This window comes from Manis javanica, chromosome 17 (genome assembly GCF_040802235.1).
Source record: "Manis javanica isolate MJ-LG chromosome 17, MJ_LKY, whole genome shotgun sequence".
NCBI lineage: Eukaryota > Metazoa > Chordata > Mammalia > Pholidota > Manidae > Manis > Manis javanica.
Genome location: NC_133172.1, coordinates 4,334,309 through 4,355,563, shown reverse-complemented (window position 1 = coordinate 4,355,563; position 21,255 = coordinate 4,334,309). Strand labels below are relative to the sequence as shown.

The following is a 21,255-nucleotide window of genomic DNA, read 5'->3' as shown; positions in this document are numbered from 1 at the left end:
CCACCTTTTCTTTATCCATTCATCTACTGATGGAGGCTTTTTTAGGTTGCTTCCATATCTTGGCTATTGTAAAAAGTGCTGCAATAAACATAGGGGTGCATATGTCTTTTTGAATCTGAGAAGTTGTATTTGTTAGGGAAATTCCAATGAGTGGGATTCCGGGATCAAATAGTATTTCTATTTTTAGTTTTTAGAGGAACCTCCCTCCATATTGCTTTCCACAATGGTTGAACAAGCTTATATTCTCACCAGCAGTGGAGGAGGGTTCCCCTTTCTCTGCATCCTCAGCAGAATTTATTGTTCTTAGTCTTTTCAATGCTGGCTATCCTTACTGGTGTGAGGTGATACGTCATTGTGATTTTAATTTGCATTTTCCTGATAATTAGTGATGTGGAGCATCTTTTCATGTATGTGTTGGCCATCTGAATTTCTTCCTTGGAGAAGTGTCTGCTCAAAGCCTCTACTAATTTTTTAATTGTGTTGTTTGCTTTTGCGTGTTGAGGTGTGTGAGTTCGTTATATATTTTGAGTATTAACCCCTTGTTGGATATGTCATTTACAAACATATCCTCCCATAACCGTAGGATGCCTTTTTGTTCTACTGATGGTGTCCTTTGCTGTACTGAAGCTTTTTAGCTTGATGTAGTCCCATTTGTTATGAGCTTCTATGTCCTTCTATGTGCCTTAGGCGGTGCCCCCCTCTGGCTGGCCTGGTGCAATGGCGGGGGCAGCAGGTTTGTGAGCCCGTGCCAGCCCGGAGGAAGGAGGGGCAGGCTGCATATCATAGTAGGTGCTCTTGGAGCTGTGTTGCCCACCAGAGGGGTGGAGCGCTGCAGCTCCTGAAAGTTCCCAACTTGCTGGGCTGAGTGTACTAGAATTTTGTCCACCTGTCCCTTCTTCTGAGCAGCAAGCTCTGTGCCATCCATGCCCGTTTAGCAGCCTTCTGGCTACTGGGAGGTCTCTCAGAGTGCCTGTCTTTCTTTTGTCCCAGAGTAGCTGGTTGTGGGTATCTGTTCTCTGCAGGTGGCTGGAATCTCAGTCTCTCCAAGTATTCTACCTGTCTTAGCTTTCCAACCCCACTAATCTCCAGAGCACCATGTAATGTAGGTTCCTGGTCCCAGAGCAGCTCTCCAGGGCTGGGTGTTGAGCAGTCCTCGGCCTCCACCCCTCCCTGCTCCGTTTCTCTTCCTCCTGCCAGTGCGCTGGGGTTGGGGAAGGACTCGGGTCTCACTGGGTCAGCGCTTTGGTACGTCACCCTTTTCTGTGAGGTCTGCTCTTTTCCCAGTACAGATGTAGGCAGTCTCGCAGCCTTCTTTCCTGTTGCTCTTTCAGGATTAGTTGTATTGGCTATATTTTCATGTTATATGTAGTTTTGGGAGGAGGTTTTGTCTCACCTCTCACACAGCCATCTTTAAGCCATTCTGCTTTGCTTTGTTTTTATATTCCAGAAGTAATGTGAAATCATGTTATTTGTCTTTCCCTGCTTAGAGGTTGGGGTTTTATAGGACCTTTTGGGTAGGGGTCAGTAAAAGGCATGTATACAGGTAATGAATAACTCATTGGAAGGTTTGTCTTAAGAATAGGGTTATTTAGGTGACTCTGTTGATGAGGATCTCATCATTCTTTATCCTCATAGGTCCATTTACGCTCAGGAGGTCGGCCTCTCATCCTGTTACAAAACCACCTAATTGATTCAGAGGACAGAAGAGGGAGAACACCACATAGATTCAGCTGAAGAATAAGCTGGGCCTTTTTTGCGCGCTAAGTAGGTTTTATGACGGCGTGACTCTTGTCCCATTTCCCTGCTTATCTCACTTATTCACTTTGTCATATTTCTGACAATAACTCTTCATTATTCTGTAAGATTTTTGCAGTAACACCGCAAGCTCCAGAAATGAATTGGTAGTACCTACATTGAGAATCAAAGTAAACGTATAAATTAACTAAAGGAGAATTTCCCTTTTTATACTATTGAGTTTTCCACCCCAGGACATGTTTTGAATTTCCATTCCTTTAGATGTACTTTCATATACATCAGGAATGTTCTATTGCTTTCCTCATAGGCTTTACCCATTTTTGTTAGATTTATTCCTGGTCAGTTTATTTCATTTTTATGTTATGCTTTTGTGATTGCAGGCTTTCCCACGGTAACTTGTAAATGATTGTTTTTTTGTACATATGAGAGCTCTTGCCTTTGTTTACCAGTATTGTATTCTATTGGCTTCCTGAATTACGTTTTGTAGATTTTCTGTCAATTCTTATGCCATTTGAAATTGCCCTGGCTGAACCTCCAACACAGTGACAAATGATCATGTGCTTTTCAATAGTGCATTTTTCCGACCTTAGTGGATTGTCTGTAGTGGTTCCCAATGAGTAAGATAAAGACTTCATTTTGCCAAGTTAGGAAAGATGGCAACTGATGGCAGTTCCTCATTTGGAGTGTTTTAATTTAACATCCACGCAGTTGAATTCTTTCATGTAGATGTTTGTATGATTATGAGTAGGATTTTCCCTGATTTTTCTTAATAAATACGATCAACTATGTTCATGAGTTTACTAAATTTGAGTCACTCTTGATCTGCAGACATAAACTTCATCTGGTCATCATATATTTCTTTTTTCAGTTTTTTGCTGTATTTTCTTTTAGATGTTGCCATCTGTAGGCAGATCTGAGATCTTCTTGTAGTCATTTGTGCTTGATTCATATCAAACATTTGGAATGTTTTAGTGTCAGAATTTGATTTGTAAAGATAATTTGGAAATTTTACTTCCTCTTTACTGCCCTTGAATATGTAACACTGACTTACCTAACCTGCCACTTAGAGGGACGGAGGGCTCGGCCTGCTAAGCTGATCCTGGTGCTTTTATCTGTGAGGCGCCCTTGTAAACATTTTCCTCTATTGATATTGGTGTGTTTAGACTCCCTAACTTACTGAAATCAGTATTGGTAAAATATGCTATCCTAGAAAATGTCCATTTCATCTAGGCGTCCTAGTTAATTTGTATTGAGTTGGGGAAATGGGGCAAATATTTTCTAGTATCAACGATTCGTATCATTTTCTTTCTTTTGTACTTACTGAAAATGGAAACTTCACTGCACTTAATTGAAAATTATAAAAATGAAAATTCCTTCTTGGGTCGTTTGTGTGATTCTGTTTCTCTGCCCACAAATTAAATGATGGAGGTACTCAGGGCTCCGAAGGGGTGAATAAAGAATTAGATTTGGGGTGAAAGACATTCTCAGCGAAGCACAGAGTCCAGTGAGACGTGCTTCTCTGCTGGTCCCTCGTGGCTCAGACCTCAGCATTTCCTCCCCCTTCCGTGGGGGATCCTGTCTGCCTCCAGGAGTCATCAGCCAGGAAGAGCCTGTCCCCAACACTCCAGCCGTCCCTTTGGGTAGGCTCCCTAGGAGCTTCTACTAGATTCTGGGAATTAGAAAGCTTTCCAGAACTATCTCAGTTCCCCAGATGTGAACTGGTTCACCACTGCAGGTGATACGATGATTGAGGTTCTCTGGGGATGGGAGGTCACAGAATCACTAACCCGTATTTCAGGGTCTGGCTGCCTCCCTCCCACTCTTGCTTTGACTGTTACAATCATCCCATTGAGCTCATAGTCCTGGAAGCAGGAGGGTGTCGGTGAGTTTCTTTTATTTCAGTCTGAGAGTCAGAGTCTGTAAGGTTTTCAGAGATGTAGCAGGAATCTGGGGAGGTGTGCATGTCTGAGAAAACAATCCTTAGGCACAGGCTAAGCTTGTGGAGACACAGGAGGTCTGAGACCCTAGATCAGTGCGTGGTCGCTGCTAATGGAACTTGATAAAAATCTTCACTGAAGGGGTGCTTCGTGTTTGATCCCAGAGCTGTCAAACTCTGAATTTTAAGATGCATCATGATTATAATTTCAGAATTAATCTATCTAATAGAGTGTGCAGAAGTGACAGCCATCTTCTGGAGCAGTCTGGCGATGTCTGTAAAAGCTCTGTGCACATGCTCCTGACTACAAGGGAACTGACGGAACTGGCTAATTCTGAGAATTAGCAGAAACACTGTGACTGAATGGCAATTGCTGAAGCTTATTCTTCTGTCGTTTGGGTGTGATGTGCTTAGTGGGGAAAGTAAATGTGTCTGTACTGAAAATACCTGTGGTCTGTTGATCAGTGAGCCCATTTCCTTCCTGAAATTAGGGAAGATTCTGCAAGAGCTAGTTAATGGCATAATAGGGGGTTTCAGAGAACAAAAAATTAAGGACTTACTTTTCACCTTAAAATTTAAAAGAATATGTTAATTTTTAAATATAATCTCATCAGGAAAAAAACAGCAATTTTAAGGCTCAAATGTTTCTTGCTATTTTTTCTCTGGCTTAAGATCATTTCAGTGTTGTTCCCAAGCTTAAGACTCATCTGTCTTCCCTTTCCTTTTTAATTAATATATTAAATGCTCATGATTCCAAGCTTTCAGATTGCATTTTGTATGCTTGTATTGTATTTTGACAGCTTTCCCAAATCAATTACTAATTCAAATGTCAGTTAGTTTATTCTAAAATGAGAAACATATAGTTTTATGGTCTTTAGATACAATTATTTTCTACCCTAAAATGCTTTACCACTTATTTATGTTTTATGTCCCATATTTTGGTGCACAACCTAGTTTTGTACAATAATTTCTGTTATGGATGCTATTGTATTTTTGGTCCCGACAAAAAATGAAATCAGTTTTCCTGCTGCCATCCTGGCATTTATCCACAATAAATAAATGAAATTGGGTTGTACAAAATGATTCAGTGCATCTATAATTTATTAAGGCCTCTCAATCTTTACTCCTAAATAATATTGGTCATAAGAAAAATTACTTAGACTGAAATGCAAAGTATTCAAGCCAAGTTTATAAAGTTAAATGAAACAAAAATATGGGAAGGTATGTATAAATACATGTATATACATGTAGACACACACACACACACACACGCATATAAAAGAACACAACTAGGTAACAGTATAGTACAGTAGTAAACACTCACATCATTGCAACCAGGCTGCCCAGGTTCAAATCCTGATTCCACTGCTGTGGAGGTGAGTCACCTGAGCTCCTGTGGTTCAGTTCTCTTACTCTGTAGAAGGAGAGTATTAGTTCCTAGTTCACAGTTGTGTGTGTGAAGTATTAGAACAGGTAAAGCATTAATAACATGGTAAGTGCTGTAAAAAGAAACACATGAAAATTGGAAAATCTCTTCAGAAAAGAAAGTATATTTTAGATATTAATCCTCAGGGGACAGGAATGGTAAGTAGACATTTTATTTTCCACAAAAATGTCCTCAACACTCATGTTTCCATGCAGAACCTTCTGCTTGGGAATGTGAATACTGAGCCCTGGGAGATGGGAGCATGGCCTCTGTGGATTTGAAAATAGGAATGACCTACCTATCCCCGACAGTCGTGGGAATCCTGGGGAATTTCTCACTCCTCTGTATGTCCCTTTACTTCAGGGGGTGCAGATCAAGACCCACGGATTTGATTCTCAGGCACCTGACTGTAGCCGACTCCCTGGTCATTCTTTCTAGAGGAGTCCCAGAGACGATGGCAGCTTTGGGGGGGAAACATTTTGCCAATGATTCTGGATGCTGTGATCTGTTATATGTTCATAGAGTGGGCAGGGGCATGTCCATCGGTTCCACCTGCCTCTTGAGTGTCTTCCAGGCCATCACCATCAGTCCGTGGAACTCCACGTGGGCAGAGCTTAAAGTAATTGCTCCAAAGTCCATTGGGCCCCCCACCATCCTGTGCTGGGTCCTGCACATCCTGGCAAACGTGTTTTATCCTGTTTACACGACTGGTAAACAGAGCAACAAAAAATTACAGAGAAAAGTGATGTCCGATATTGTGCTGCGTTTGATCGTCTCGAAAAGGTTACAGGCTCAGTTTATGCAGCGTTGACATCTCTCCACGATGTTTTGTGTTTGGGGCTCATGCTCGGGGCCAGCAGCTCCATGGTTTCCATCCTGCAGAGGCACACACAGCGGGTCCAGCACATTCCCAGGACCAGGCTCTGCCCAGACCCTCCCCCAAGACGAGAGCCACGCAAAGCATCCTTCTTCTGGTGACCACCTGTGTACTATTCTGCGCCCTCTCCTCCAGCATTTATGTGTATTTGGCTCTCTTCAGTGACTCCAGCTGGTGGCTGGTGACCTCCGCTGTGCTAATTGCTGCAGGTTTTCCTACGATTAGCCCTTTTATTCTTATGAGCAGTGACCCCGGCATATCCAGACTGTGTGTGTCTGCAGTGGAAGAAATAACAGAATCCCCTCATCTCATTAGAGAACCATGAACCGTCCATCTCGCGCCATGTTAGGACATTGATAGACTCAGGCCTCAAAAATCTTAGGAACAATTATGAGCCGGTTTCATTGCAGACACGGGTGAAGAAGACAGAAGGACATGGCCTGATAGGTACAGTATATGACAATAGCATAGTAAATGAAATCTTATGTAATTAACATGTATGTACCTCCACAGTTCTACTTTTATTAGTGGTTAGAGTGGAGAAGTTCAGATTCCATAAAGTAGGCCTGAATCAATGTGAAGATACTGGAAATGTCTTTGAATGTGTAACTTTTGATCTGAGACTTTCCCAGTCTTAAATTTTCCCAAGATGTACCTGAGCTTGGAATTGTAAGGACCATTGCATAGAAAAGAATAGCAGATGGGTAGTCCTCCAGGATGGGGTGGCGAGTGAGGGCAGTGGTCCTGATGTGTGATGTAAATGCCCTGGGGCAAAGCCACAGGAAAGCTAGGTTTGAGTTGTCACGTGCCTGGACTGTGAATATTACATCCTAAGAGAAGTTGTGGGCATTTGAAATAGGATAATGCTTACGGAGAAAGGTGAGCATATTGATATATTTTCCAGTAAACATTTGAAGGGTAAACTGCAGGGACAAAGAAGAGCATAAGACGTTTCAGCTGAATTTCAGAAAGGGCGCAGGTAGGAGGCAGCAAGCGAACAGAAATGCGGTGTGTGTGAAAAGACTGAATGGATCCGGGGTATTTAGCCCGTAGACTGTTGTGTGTTAAGACTTGATGGCAGTTGGCTATGTTGGCAAGAAAGAGACCTCAGGGTAACTTCTGTATTTCCAGCTTGAGGATACCAGTTTGCAGGAGTCTTTCATCAAGCCTGGAGCAGTAGATGAATAGTGATTTGGAGCTGAAAGACATGAATATATACTGTGTTTTATAAGGAGTATTGTGGCTTTTGAAATCACCAAGGGAGCAAAACAGACACCTTCAAAAGGAAAAAAATTAACTCAAACATACAAATACGTTACTACAGCTCTGTTATTAAATCAAACATTTGCATTATTAATTAAACATTTTATTTTGGAATAACTTTAGACTTGCAGAAAGTTTGCAAAGATGACACAGAGAGTCCCCCCAAATGTCTCACCCAGCACCCCAAATAGTAACATCTGAACTTTAGCATGCTACATTTTCAAACTAAGAAACCAGCTGTAGAGTGTTTAGTGTTGAGTAAACTCCAGACTGTATTTATGTTTCACCTATGTTAACACAGTGGGTATAAATGTGAGCATGTCCTTGTATTTTATGAGTGTACACAAGAGTGAGTTTGCTTTGGAAAGTCTACATGAGCGTTGTAAGTGTGTGAGGGCACATGGGTGTGTACTTAAGGGTGCGTTGTGCATACACATGTGCTTGCATCTAGGTGTAAAGGTTTATGCATTGGTGTTATGGGTTTGTGAAGTATGGGTTATCTACTTTTATGGCCCTTCCCCTTGATTTTGGATATGGGGAATATTTGTGAACATGGATAAAATTGTATATTTGTGGGTAGGAAAAAAAACAATGGACTAATTTGAGCTCCTGTTTCTTGGTGAATTACAAAACAATCAGTTGATCACTGAAAATTCATCAAAAAAAAAAAGGTGTAGAAAAATGTGGTACACAGTGCTTTTTAAATGAGTAAGCAGCCTTGGTTTATCTGGGAGTTGAAGGGATTGAAGAATCTTCCCATTTAACCACCTGATCCTGGTGCTTTTTATCTGTGAGGGATCCTAAACTTCTCCCTTTCTGGAGATACTGTTCTGTTTGGGTTCCTGTCGATGCCAGGGAGACCCTGATTGGTACAGTATATTTTCCCAAGAGATTTCCATATTACCCCCACTTCCCAATACGCTGGCATTGTGCCGTGCAAATATGTCCAGTGATTCTAATGTAAGTTATTGTCATCGTGTTCCTGTCCTCTCCTTGGTTGTAACTCTTTGCATATCCTTTTCAGGTACTTTGACTCCATTTCTGTGCTTGTAACGTACTTGATGGGGCACCTCAGTGGTCTGAATATTAGAATTTTTCAGGAAAGCAGAGAATCTAGTGAGGCTGAGGTGTTGCTGTAAGGGCCCCTGACGTGTCAGACCTCAGCGTCTCCTGCCCACCCCCTTGTGTGCTCCGTCCACCTCCAGGGCTCACAGGAGAGAAGGGGCCTCTCCCTAACACTCAGGGGCCTCTTGAGAGGTACTGACTTGGTACGTATCCTTGTCTTTTGGTAACTAGTAACTGCAGAAAGTTACTCACCAACAATGTGAGCCTCCACGCCTGTCATCCTGGTGAAAACAGTCGCAGTTCTGCAGGGAGGGGAAGGCACAGACTCACACACCCGTATCTGGGGGTCTGGCTGCTGTGACCCTCACCCTGAGCCCACTGTTCAGGCAGCAGGAATGAGTCAGTGAGTATTTCCTATTTCCATCTGAGAGGCAGTTTATAATGAAAGGAAGCCAACTTTTTGCCATGCAGATGTGTCTTTCTCTGGACCTTTATCTTGTTATAGAATGTGAAGAGTAAATGAATTTTTTATCTTTGTGATACTGATAATCCAGTTCCCAAATCCCAGGCCTTACTGATGTCATCCGCACTGTATTTCTTTTTTTATAGCTTAGTAACTTCCTCACATACTTCCATCTGTTTTTGAATTTTTCTCTCTACTGATCTCCCAGTCTTATTCAATAACCAATATGTTCCATGGAGCCAGCTACCCTAATTTTGTTCTGTATTTTTAAGATTGATTCAAACGAGATCTATCCTCCTAACAGATTCTTAACCGTGCGATATACTGAGGACTATAGGTACAATGTTGTACCAGAAATCCTGGAGTTTATCCATCTTGTGTAACTGAAACTTTATCCTCTGTTATTTTTCTTTTCAGTTTTCTTGCCTATCCTTATTTGTATATTCAGGTATAGGATTTTTTGTAATAACATGCCCAGCTCCAATAACTAGTAGTATTTGTATTGGGACGAAATTAAATTTATACATTAGCTTAGGGACAGTTGATGTTTTGATGATACTGAATTTCTCTACCCAAGAACATATATGACTTTATATTTATGTCTGTTTTAATGTATTTCAGGAAAAGCTTCTGTGGTTTTTGTCCTACACACGTGGTATATTTTTATTAGATTTATTCCTACATTTTTTATTTATACTTTTGTAACCGACCCCCAGTTCCTAAATGTAAGTTGTAATTTTGTACCTATGTAGGAATTTGTTTTGCAGAATTTGAAGCTATGTCACAAGTTCAGATTGGTCTGTCATGTATCATGGAATTCCCCCACTCATTGGAATGAGAAACTTGTGTCCCTAAGAGCTGTTAGGTGTCGGAAGCTCCAGGTGGAGATGAAGTAACAGTGGAAACATACCCGTAACCCACACTTGCAGTAAAGCGAATTCCACAGAAAGATATGTAGGCATCCAAAATACATGAAAAGCATCAATATTCATTTCATTGCTATGTAATATGGAAATTATGAACCAGAGGATAAAATAGTAACCAAATGCTTATATTTTATTTTTTTTGCACAAAACTGTATACATTTATATGAAAGATTCTATGATCCCAGTATAAAATGAAAATAGAAAACTATATAAAACAAAATGTCATAATATATGATAGTATTTATATTCAATTTCCTCTAATAAGATAAACTGAAATCTATACAACAGAAGATGATTTAAAGTCACGCACACAATAAATACGAGCTAGTTGAAGAGTAAGTACTTATGGCCCAATAGCATTTCATGCATCTTGACCGATGGTTTATATAAAGTAAAAAGCAAAGGAACACAATGGTGACTTCATTATGATGTCACCAAACTAAAAAAACGGAACCGTTCCTCCAAGCAGAATGCTGGGATGGTTTGTGGCTTTCCGGCCTCCATGGCCCGGAGAGGAGAGTCCCGGAGTGACCGTCTTTTTGGAATTAAAGCGGAGGACATGAATACACATTTACTTTGCTACACTTTAAAATATACAGACACATATGAATCACACCCTGAGATTTGTTCTCCTAAAACAATGTTTGGCTGTCCTAAGATAGTAGAAATACATAAAATATCTAACATGAAACTTAACCTCCCCTGTTGGCGCCCATGGGCACCCAGAGGTCCATTGTGACACTGTTTGTTAAGCTCCCCTCCAGGGCCACCCCACGTGCTCTGCTATCAGCCCGCTGTCCGAACGGGGCCCCGCCGCTCCTCTGCGGGATCCGGGCAGTGGGCGCGCTGCTCTCACTTCCAGAGCTGCGCCCGGTGCCGCCGAGGGTCGGGTCCCCTCGGCTGAGGCCTGATCGCATCCGCCCGCCGCCTCTCCTGCTCGGGGAGGCCGCGGACCGGCCCCCTCCCGGCCGGCAGGGGGGCGGGGACCAGCCAGCTCTCGGGGGGGCGGGAGCAGGCCGCCTGGGAGGCCAGGGTGTAGAAGGCCTGCCCCACCTCGCACAGGCGCCCCCGCAGCTCCGCGAGCCGCCAGAGCTGCTCCCAGTCCGGCGGGGAGCGGGCGAGCTGGCTCTGCATCAGGACCACGTCCCGGTAGACGGCCTCGGCCATGGCGCGCACGGTGGTCACCATACACCTCCGCAGCGGGGGCGGCTGGTCCTCCCGGGCGCCGGGCCCGCCGCGCCCCGCGCACTGCCTCTGCCACCTCCGCCGGCGGGCAGCCGGGCTCCCTCGGCTCTCGCGGCGGTGGCCGGCGTCAGACGCCTTTCTTTTCTTCGTGCCCGCGGGCGCGGCGCCCTCGCCTCCTGGGGCGGCCCCTGCAGGCGGGCGGCTGTGAGCGGGCGGCCAGCCCCGCCCCCGGGGCCCCCAGGCCGGGACCTCCCTCGGCTGCGCGCCGGCCCGCCCTCCTCCTCCTCCAGGGCCCGGCCCCCAGAGCCCCACGTCCTCGGGCCGCCGGCCGGCCGCCTTCGTGCCCACGCGCCGGTTCCGCCGCCTGCTTCTCGGGCCGTGCGAGCTCCTACCTGTCCTGCCGCGGGGGCCGCCGCCGGACCTCACTTCCCTCGTCCCGGGGCCCTTGCGATCCGAGCGGCGCTCTGATTCTGCGGGTGAGAATTGGCGAGTCTGAGTGACCGGGAAACCCTCGTGCATCTGGACGCGCCCGGACCCGAGGCTGCAACGGAAAGTAGGCCCCCGGCTCTTCCTGGGGTCCCGGATCCGCGAGGCCCTGGCTCCCAAAGGGCACCCTCACCTCGGGCCCTGTCCCCCCTCCCCTGAGAAGAAGGCCTTACCTGGTGGAACCCTGCAGCTGCTTCCATCTCGGCGCCCAGTATCCTTGCAATTCTTCTCTGTCTTGGGCTCTGACCCCGGAGAACATGGGGGGCGTTAGCCGACTGGCCTCCCTCGAGGCCCCAGCCCGTCCCTGGCCCGTCTCTGTGGGCAGCTTTGACCGGAGGCTGTTCAGCCAGTGTCGGGCATGAGCCGGAGCAGTTTGGTTCCAGGGGGTCACTAACATTTCCCAGGGCCACCCCGGGCTGGCTGGCATCTCCTGTCACCTACCTCAAAATAAGGCCCCGCCGCAGACACCGGGCCCAGCACCCCTGGGCCCAGCCCCCCTTCCAGCCTCCACACGGAGCGTCCAGGTCCCTACCTGGCCTGTGGGCGCGGCTCCCTCCCAAGTGGGCAAACTGGGCAGAGAACGTCCTGCCCTTTCCTTCCGAGGGTTTCCCCGCCACCTCCGAGCCTGTCTCCCTGAAGGAGTTGTGTGGCGGGCGGGGCCAGTGAGCGGGGCGGCGGGCCCAGGGGCCCCGGGGCTCTGGGTGTCCAGGTCCCGCGTCCATCGGGAATCGCAGCAGCAGGTCCCAACCGCGACGCGGCGGGAGACAGAAGAGCGCGTGAGCGTCACCGGCCGGCCCTTTATTGGCCCCGCAGAGGGGCGTGGCTCGCTCCGATTGGCTGGAGAGATTCCACATTCCGCTTCTCGGAGCCTCGACTGTTGGGGGTCGCGCTCGCTGCGGGGGGTGCTTGTGCGGGGGGCGCAGCCCAGGGAGGGGAGGTGTCTGCAGGCGCCTGTCAAGAGTTCAGGGAGCAGAGAGCAGGGCCGGGGCAGCGGCGCACCAGGCCGCGGACTCCCTCGCTTACCTGTGGCCCAGTTCCCACCCACGACGCCCCGAGACACGAAGTGAGCGTCTTCCCCGTCCCTGGGGTACACCTGTTTGCCATATGCTGCTTGCTGGTAATTTCATCCTAAGTCACAGGAAAATTGGACTTTAAAAAGGGTGTTTACCAGAATCATTATGCCGGTGGAACCTCTCTGAGGAGAGTGGGATCTCAGCCCTGAAACTTTAAGGACTGGATTTCACTGGAGGAAAGCTTACAAGGCCATCTTTCCTTCTTTTTTTCTTAATAAATTTTTTATTAAGGTATTATTGATATACACTCTTATGAAGGTTTCACGTGAAAAAACAACGTGGTTACTACATTTACCCATGTTATCAAGTCCGCACCCACACCCCTATGCAGTCACTGTCCATCAGTGCAGGAAGATGCCACAGATCCACTATGTGTCTTCTCTGAGCTACACTGTTCTCCCCGTGACCCCCCACACCATGTGCACTAACCATAGTACCCCTCAGTCCCCATCTCCCTCCCTCCCCACCCGCCCGCCTACACCCCTCCCCTTTGGTAACCACTAGTTCCTTCTTGGAGTCAGAGTCCGCTGCTACTTTGTTCCTTCAATTTTGCTTCATTGTTACACTCCACAGATGGGGGAAATCACTTGGCGCTTATCTTTGTCCGCCTGGCTTATTTCACTGAGCATAATGTCCCCCAGCTCCATCATGTTGTTACAGATGGTAGGATTTGTTTCTTTCTTATGGCTGAATAGTATTCCATTGTGTATATGTACCACGTCATCTTTATCCATTCATCTACTGATGGACACTTAGGTTGCTTCCATATCTTTGCTATTGTAAAAAGTGCTGCAATAAACATAAGGGTGCATATATCTTTTTGAATCTGAGAAGTTGTATTCTTTGGGTAAATTCCAAGGAGTGCGGTTCCCTGGTCAAATGGTATTTCTATTTTTAGTTTTTTGAGGAACGTCCATGTTGCTTTCCACAATGGTTGAACTACCTTATATTCTCACCTGCAGTGTAGGAGGGTTCCGCTTTCTCTGCATCCTCACCAGTATTTGTTGTTCTTAGTCTTTTCGATGGTGACCATCCTTACTGGTGTGAGGTGATATCTCATTGTGGTTTTAATTTGCATTTTCCTGATGATTAGTGATGTGGAGCATCTTTTCATGTGTCTGTTCGCCATCTGAATCTCTTCTTTATAGAACTGTCTCTTCATATCCTCTGCTTATTTTTTAATTGGGTTATTTGCTTATTGGGTGTTGAGGCATGTAAGTTCTTTATATATCTTGGATGTTAACCCCTTTATCGGATATATCATTTACAAATATATTCTCCGATACTCTATGATGCCTTTTTGTTCTGTTGATGGTGTCCTTTGCCATGCAGAAACTTTTTGGTTTGATGTAGTCCCATGAGTTCATTTTTACTTTTGTTTCCATTGTTTGAGGGGGTGCGTTTAGGAAGAAGTTGCTCATGCTTATATTCAGGAGATGTTTGCCAATGTTGTCTTCTAAGAGTTTTATGGTTTCATGACTTAGATTCAAGTCTTTGATCCATTTTGAGTTTACTTTTGTGTATGGGGTTAAACAATAATCCAGTTTAATTCTTTTGCTTATAGCTGTCCAGGTTTGCCAACACCAGCTGTTGAAGAGGCTGTCATTTCTCCATTCTATCTCCATGGCTCCTTTATCATATATTAATTGACAATATATGGTTGGGTTTATATCAGAGCTCTCTAGTCTGTTCCATTGGTCTATGGGTCTGTTCTTGTGCCAGTACCAAATTGTCTTGATTACTGTGGCTTTGAGGTAGAGCTTGACGTTGGGGAGCATAATCCCCCCTGCTTTATTCTTCCTTCTCAGGATTGCTTTGACCATTCGTGGTCTTTTGTGGTTCCATATGAATTTTAGAATTATTTTCTCTAGTTCATTGAAGAATGCTATTGGTATTTGGTAGGGATTGCACTGAATCTATAGATTACTTTAGGCAGAATGGCCATTTTTACAATATTAATTCTTCCTATCCATGAGCATGGGATGTATTTCCATTTATTCTTTAATTTCTCTCATGAGTGTCCTTTACTTTTCAGAGTATATGTCTGTCACTTTCTTGGTTAAGTTATTCCTAGGTATTTTATTCTTTTTCATTCAATTGTGAATGGAATTCTTTTCCTGATTTCTCTCTGCTAGTTCATTGTTAGTGTATAGAAATACCACAGATTTCTGCATATTAATTTTATATCCTGCAACTTTTCTGAATTCAGATATTAGATCTAGTAGTTTTGGAGTGGATTCTTTAGAGTTTTTTATGTACAATGTCATGTCACCTGGAAACAGGGACAGTTTGACTTCTTCCTTGCCAATCTGGATGCCTTGTATTTCTTCCTTACCAGGCCATCTTACCTATAAGTATATCTGAGAAATGCCTTGTCTTCATATAAAAATGAAACCAGCAGTGAACTAAAAATAATTAACTGTAAACTTTCTGTCCCAGCAATGTTTTACATTCTTTAAAGCTCTTATGCAAACTTTAATCATTTCCACAAAGAAAATAAGGCTAATCTCTGTTTATCTTTAAAACCACTTCAAAATGTGACAGTGCTTTTCCAGTCTGTATTATCTTTTCCAAACTTCTCCACTGGGCTGAGGCTTGGGTAGATAATGGAGCTGCAATATTTTAATGCAAATCCTAGAAATGTGTATTCCTTTAAAAAGTAAGTTGTGAGCCGTAAAATTCATTCTAATAAATAATTACTCAAAAAGACTTCCAGGATATTATAACACAAAATTATTTTTTAAATTTCTTAATATCATCTAATACCCTGTTAATCATCACATTCTCCTAAATTACTCAAACACATTTTAAAAATTCTTGTTTTTTTCAACCAGGATCTAAATAAATTTCCTATTTATTATTACTTACTATAACATCAAAAAGGATTCATTCTATCTGAAAATATAATTTAACATCAGTTGCAGGATGGCAGCACCTACTTGTAATTACTATCACTCAGAAAGAAATAGTGTCCAGAGTATATAAAAATAAATTTCTACCCATTTAAAACAAAAGGAAGGCAATCCACAATAAATTGAAAGAAATTTAAAAAGACAATTCACAGGTTAGTAAACTAACAATGGATATTATGTTACACAAGGTGTTGCTAATAATAAATCAAATGCCAATAAAAAACCCCCATTTCACATGCATACAATTAGTAAAAGTCAGACATTACCTGAGGTGTCAATGATCTGGGGAGTTGAAGACTGACCCCCAGTGTAGGTGTGGGCATTACTGGCTTAACCACTTCTGGGGACAGTACGATGATATGAACTAAACATGAAGACACACGACAGTGAAGACCGGTAATCCTAGTCACACTTTCTGTTCACAACAGCAGGAGAGTACTCAGGTACACGCACGGCACGTTGCCAGTGCAGGGACAATATTGGAAGCAACACGAATGCCCATCAGTATGATCAGAGATTAAAACCAGAAAGTCCAGTGCATTGACACATATCTGTCACAAACAGTAGGAAAACAGAATAATCTAGAAGAATATGATGTGTAAAATGGAGATTTTTTTCAGACAACTGAGAGAAAATTCATGATATAGGATTAGACAGTATGATGACATGTGTATAAATATTTTGCACTTGCAGAAAATAAGATATGGTGTTAAAAGTATCTACATTTATGTTAAAATGTCCTAAATGCTTGGAAATAAGAATCATCAAATTATAGTTGATCATATCAGATACATGCACATGTGATAAAATAAAAATGCAGAGGAAAAGTAGGCAGGAAATACGTACCTTTCATATCCTGGGAGAGACGCATATGACTAGGTTTAATGTGACTGCATCCAGCCGATCGGGTTAGCGCCGATGCTTAAGCCGGTGTCCTGAGTGGTAAAAAACCCTCTTCACCCCCACCTTTCCTCAGTTTTCCTTGAAGCCCCAAAGTACCCCATAAAATCTGCTCGGCATCCACAACCTGAACTGGTAAGGACGCTAGGTCGTCGCCATCAGCCTCCGGCCTTTTGATCCTGTCTTCCTGTGTCCCGATTTAAAAATGGGTTGTGGATATGACCACTGCATCATGAATTTCCAGACACTTCGTGGGCCACCTGTGTCCCCTGCTGGAAAACCAATGCCCGAGTCCAAAAATATGGCCTAATGTCAACCTTCAAAAGCTGGCTGCGATCGATAATAACTCACTGATGTCCCTCCTCTTCAAGCCACAGATAACATGCAAAACTGTCAGGCCTTTGGACAGCGGCGAGGACGAGGAGGTGTCTGGTGGAGTGTGGGAGTGGGGCTCTGACCCCTCACCGGCCCTTGGGCTCAAATAAGAAGCCTCAGCAACTCCAGACCCCAGAGCCTTCTAGCAAGACAGCCAGTGAGAAGGAGCAAAGACAAAGATGAGGAATCTGGGTGGGTGAAACTATCCTGAAAACTGGAATCCCAGGACTGGAACCCTTAGACACTGGAATTCTAGCTTCTCCTTCTTTTTTCTATATGCACAGCCATCTACAAGCTCAGACAGAGAAATTCAACAGAAATATACAATATTATCCAGGGTTTTTCACTCAGGAGCATAAATAATATATAACAATGTATATATATATATAACATAATTTTAAAAAAACATTGTATATATGTTAAAGTACATATCAACACATATATATATATGAGTATATATATATATATGTGTTGATATCTATATATGTTGAAATTCCTTACATGCTTGGGAAAGACAAAGACTCACTCATGGTAGTCCTGGAGGGTTATCTGGGGGGAGATGGACAGGGATATCTTGAGATAGGCAGAACAGATAGCAAGAGCCCGAATGAAAGTACACCATCTTTTAATTGTATATTGAGAAACCACGGGGGGCTGCCTGGAATTGGGGGCTGCATCTGACATGAAGGAAGAAGAGTGCTTGGCAGAGTTTGCAGGACCTTTAATGCCTCTCTCACTCTAAAACGCAAATATGGGCTGTGCCCTTGCTTCTCAGTCCCCAGGTAGCGGCAGGAAGGTGAGCCACGCCCAGATACTTGGCGTGATTTCTTGCTTGAGCAACAAGAGTCGCAGAGGGTGACTCCTGGGGGATTTCAGGAGAAGCCATGGCCACATTGGAAGGAGGTGGCAGCATCTTGCGACTCTGAGGGTGTCTCTGCCTCTGGTTCCCCGCTCTTCCCAGGTCTGCTGATTGGCTTTACTTCTACGCCCCCAGGGCGGGTTATCTCAGAAGCCCGGGGTGGGCAACGGATTCCTGATGCATGTGTATTTTCCCTTGCATTGGCTCTGTTCTTTACCTGTCCACCAACAACAGTTCTGGGGGCCTTTCTGTGCCTACATCCAAGTGTCTTACAGGAGGCAGAATTTTCTGATTAAGAATATGTACCTTTCAACTTCTGATAAAGAGTCCCCAGTTGTCTCTCAAAAAGTTATTGGCCATTTACATTCCCTACAAACATGTAGGAAATGGTATGTTTCCACTGATCTTAAAGAGAGACAGTATTAGTAAGCTTCTAATTTAGCAAACTGATAATTACACAACAAATGACGCTTTGTCATTCATTTCTCTCAGACCACCACTGAGGATGGACACCTCGTTCTGAGTGGAATGTCCATCTGTATTTTACTGTGAAATGTTTTCAGAGGTCCTGTTTCTTTTTCTAAATTGGGTTCTTTGTATTTTTACTCCTCATTGAGAGAATGTATTTTATTTGAATATGAACATATTTTCATTTTATTTCTCCCACAGCATTATACCAGGCTGATGCCCATCCACACATCCAAGAGAAAATCTGTCCTGCATCTGTCCTCACAAGTCATCCACCTGTCAGTGGGACCCATCCACCTGGCACAGCCTCCCAGCGAAAGATGGGAACTGGGGTCCTTCTGACCTGGACCAGCCTAAGGATGGCAGGTAGATGTATCGGTGGGCCCCAAGCACTTTGGCCAGGACCCCACTCTCACTTCCACTCTGGCAGTCACAATACGCATGAGGTTTGCGGTGCCTGGCAGGAATATCCCAATTAAGGGAACTAGAGAGAGGCGGAACGGTTGGCGGCCTCCCACACTGTGGAAGGGATCCTAACATCTTAAACAAGCAGTGTAAGGGCCCCCGAGATTTATTGACTGAGATATAATTGACATGTAACATTGTGTAAGTTTAAGGTATCCCAAGTGGTGATTTGATACACATACATATACATGAAATGAATACCACAATAGGTTAGTTAACACCTCCGTCATGTCACATAATCAGCCTTTTCTTTGGTGATGAGAACATTTAAAATCTATTCTCTAAGCAACTTTCAAGTATAGAATACAGTATTGTTGACTATAGTCACCCTGCTGGACATTAGACCCCCAGAGCTGACTCATCTTGCAGCTGGAAGTTTGTACCTATTGACCAATATCTCCCCATTTCCCCCAGCTCCCATCCCTGGCAATGATCATTCTACTCTCTGCTTCTACTCTATGAGTTTGGCTTTATTTAAACTCCACATATACGTGGTATCTTATAGTATTTGTCTTTCTCTGTCTGACTTACCTTGCTTGGCATAATGCCCTCAGGTTCCACCCAAGTTGTTGCAAAGAGCAGGATCTCCTTCTTTTCCATGGCTGAGTAGTATTCCACTGTATAGACATACCACGCCTTTATCCATTGGAGCGGACGCACGTCCACAAAATGGAAAGCTCCACTTACTTCCTCACCTCAGAGATTTGAGAGTGCTCCCCCTAAGTCTCCTCCATTCCAACACAGCCAACTGACATCTTCACATTCTAAAGAAAAATCTTCCTTCTACCTATCCCTGCAGTTTTATCCCAGAAGGCATGGTTGTTGTTTTTTTTTAATGCCAACACTAAACTCATTTTTCAAAAATCACTGGAAACAGGTTTTTGTGCTCTCCTTTGTCTCAATCCAGGACCGTTTGGCCATTTCTATGTGAAAATGTTGTAAGTATGCTAATATCCGTCCAGGTAATCGTGTTTTAAAGGACTACCATCTCTCTAAGAATGTGACATGCAACTCCGTGACAGCCTGCAACGCTTCCGACCGCCTGACTCTGCAGCCCATGTGCACCCTGCCACTTCATTATTACTTGAGAACATTTTTTCTTCACTTTCCTGAATAGCCGTCTTGCATGTTTCTTTCTCTTGTAATTTTTCCAACAATTCCATGCCTAATTCCTGTGTATATGTAATATGTCCAGTTAAAAGTTATACACACTCAAAGACTTCACCACAAACTCTGTATGGAGCAATTTTTTGTTGCATAGGCTCTGAACTACCCCACTGGAAGTGAAAATAAAATTTCAATTATATAAGTATTTTGATAGTAATTCCATGATATTTAAGTTGCATTTACTATTACTATTTATTGTTTATAATGAGGACAAAAGCTCTCTCGTCTTGCACACCACTCTCTTGTGATGTGATTGTTGCATAATTATGCTTGCCATTCAGGGAATGAGTTACACAGCTGAACGCTCTGCAGAAACATACAACTTAGATATTTAGGATGTGTTTTGGGGACTTTTGTATTTCTCATCCAGGCAAAGCCGAACCTGGGCGCACTGGAGTTGTGGCTCGTGGGAACGAAGGGGGGCTGGCAGTCAGGGATGCGCACTAAGGCCGAGCGGCTCACTGGCCACCAGACGGTTAACAGGAGCTGCGGGTGTGGGAGCTGGAGGAGGGGGTGGAAACGACACGAATGTGCTCCCCGGGACACAGACGCTCTGGGTGTCTCTGGACTCAGCAGCGGACCTGGGAGAGGCGCTGGGCCCTCTGCTTGTGCCGATACAGGATGGAAACCGTGGTGCTGCTGGGCCCGAGCCCGAGGCCCGGACACGACACATCAGGAGATGATCAGGTGCCGCATGGACGACGGTGTGGTTCCAGCATCGATCACCCCTGAGCAGTGTCCCAAGTCCTTCTCCATCAAGGTGCCCAAATCACCACATTCTCCTGTCGCACACACGGGAGAAGATCCTCGTCGGCGGGCAGAGGATTCCGTGCGGGGATGTGGAGCAGTCACCGTGCTCGGGGGCCTTCCCACCAAGCCCTGCCTGCTGGAGCTCCCACGGCCAGCGGTGCCCACCTGGTGGACACTCCGGAGACGGATGGTGCCCGCGGACACGTTCCTGTCTGCTCTGTGGGCACAGACAAGGAGTTTGCATCCATGGTCACCCCGAAGTGGCTCCACCCCAAAGCTGCCATTGTCGGGGGACCGATTCCTGTACAGAGGAGGGCTCTGGAGTTGGCACAGCCGGGCGCTTCACAGTCACCCCTGCGGGCCTTCACCTGCACCCAGTGAAGTGGAGGAAGAAATAGTAGCAAAGAAAAGAGAAATTCCCCAAGATCCCAGCCATGGTCTGCATCAGGATGATCGTCCCTGGGCCCAGATCCCTGGAGGCCGTCCTTCCGGGTCCCAGTCACTGAACCAGTGCCCCACACGGAACCATGACGTAGGAGCTCCGTGTATCATGTCGGCTGAAATGCAGCCGTCCCCACCCACCCTTAGGGTCTCCCTGGGCGCGGTGTTGGCGAAGTCGGAAATCCACACGTACAGGAATGAAACAGGGCCCTCTGTCACAGCTTACACGGAGACCAACCCAAAATGGATCGAAGACTTCAATGTAAGACCTAAAACTGTACAACTCCTTCAGGATAACATAGGAGGGAAGCTTCTTGACGCCGGTCTTGGCAATGATGTTCCTGGATTTGATACCAACAGCAGAAGCGACAAAAAGAAAGGACACATTGGACTGTATCAAACCAAGAAGCTGCTGCAGAGCAACGGGACCAGCCACCGAAGTGAAAGGCAACCCACGGAACCG

The 21,255-nt window shown here is 44.9% G+C and overlaps 2 protein-coding genes and 1 long non-coding RNA gene across 4 annotated transcripts in view; 2 read left to right on the top strand and 1 right to left on the bottom strand.

Annotated features, from left to right (window-relative positions):
• Positions 1-19,539, top strand: part of LOC118973784 (uncharacterized) — a 62,274-nt gene extending 42,735 nt beyond the window's left edge. The window contains exons 3-4 of the long non-coding RNA XR_012126842.1: positions 18,171-18,335; positions 19,342-19,539. This is a non-coding gene — a long non-coding RNA (uncharacterized lncRNA). The remainder of the gene's footprint in view (positions 1-18,170; positions 18,336-19,341) is intronic.
• LOC140847014 (vomeronasal type-1 receptor 2-like) lies at positions 3,912-6,678 on the top strand. The gene is given in 3 exon segments (XM_073225718.1): positions 3,912-5,839; positions 5,842-6,039; positions 6,042-6,678. Coding segments are annotated over 3 exon segments (936 nt in total). The 5' UTR covers positions 3,912-5,379; the 3' UTR covers positions 6,320-6,678.
• Positions 7,960-12,445, bottom strand: LOC140847154 (uncharacterized). Of its 2 annotated transcripts, XM_073226437.1 has the most exons (4): positions 11,915-12,445; positions 11,556-11,624; positions 11,289-11,366; positions 7,960-11,084 (listed from the first exon to the last, which is right to left on the bottom strand). In XM_073226437.1, exons 1-4 carry the CDS (start codon positions 12,234-12,236, stop codon positions 10,564-10,566), a joined length of 990 nt encoding a protein of 329 aa, XP_073082538.1. In that variant the 5' UTR covers positions 12,237-12,445; the 3' UTR covers positions 7,960-10,563. The 2 variants fall into 2 exon arrangements, with proteins under 2 accessions (XP_073082538.1, XP_073082537.1); XM_073226436.1 differs by having other exon boundaries at positions 7,960-11,366.
• Positions 19,540-21,255: the final 1,716 nt, after the last annotated feature.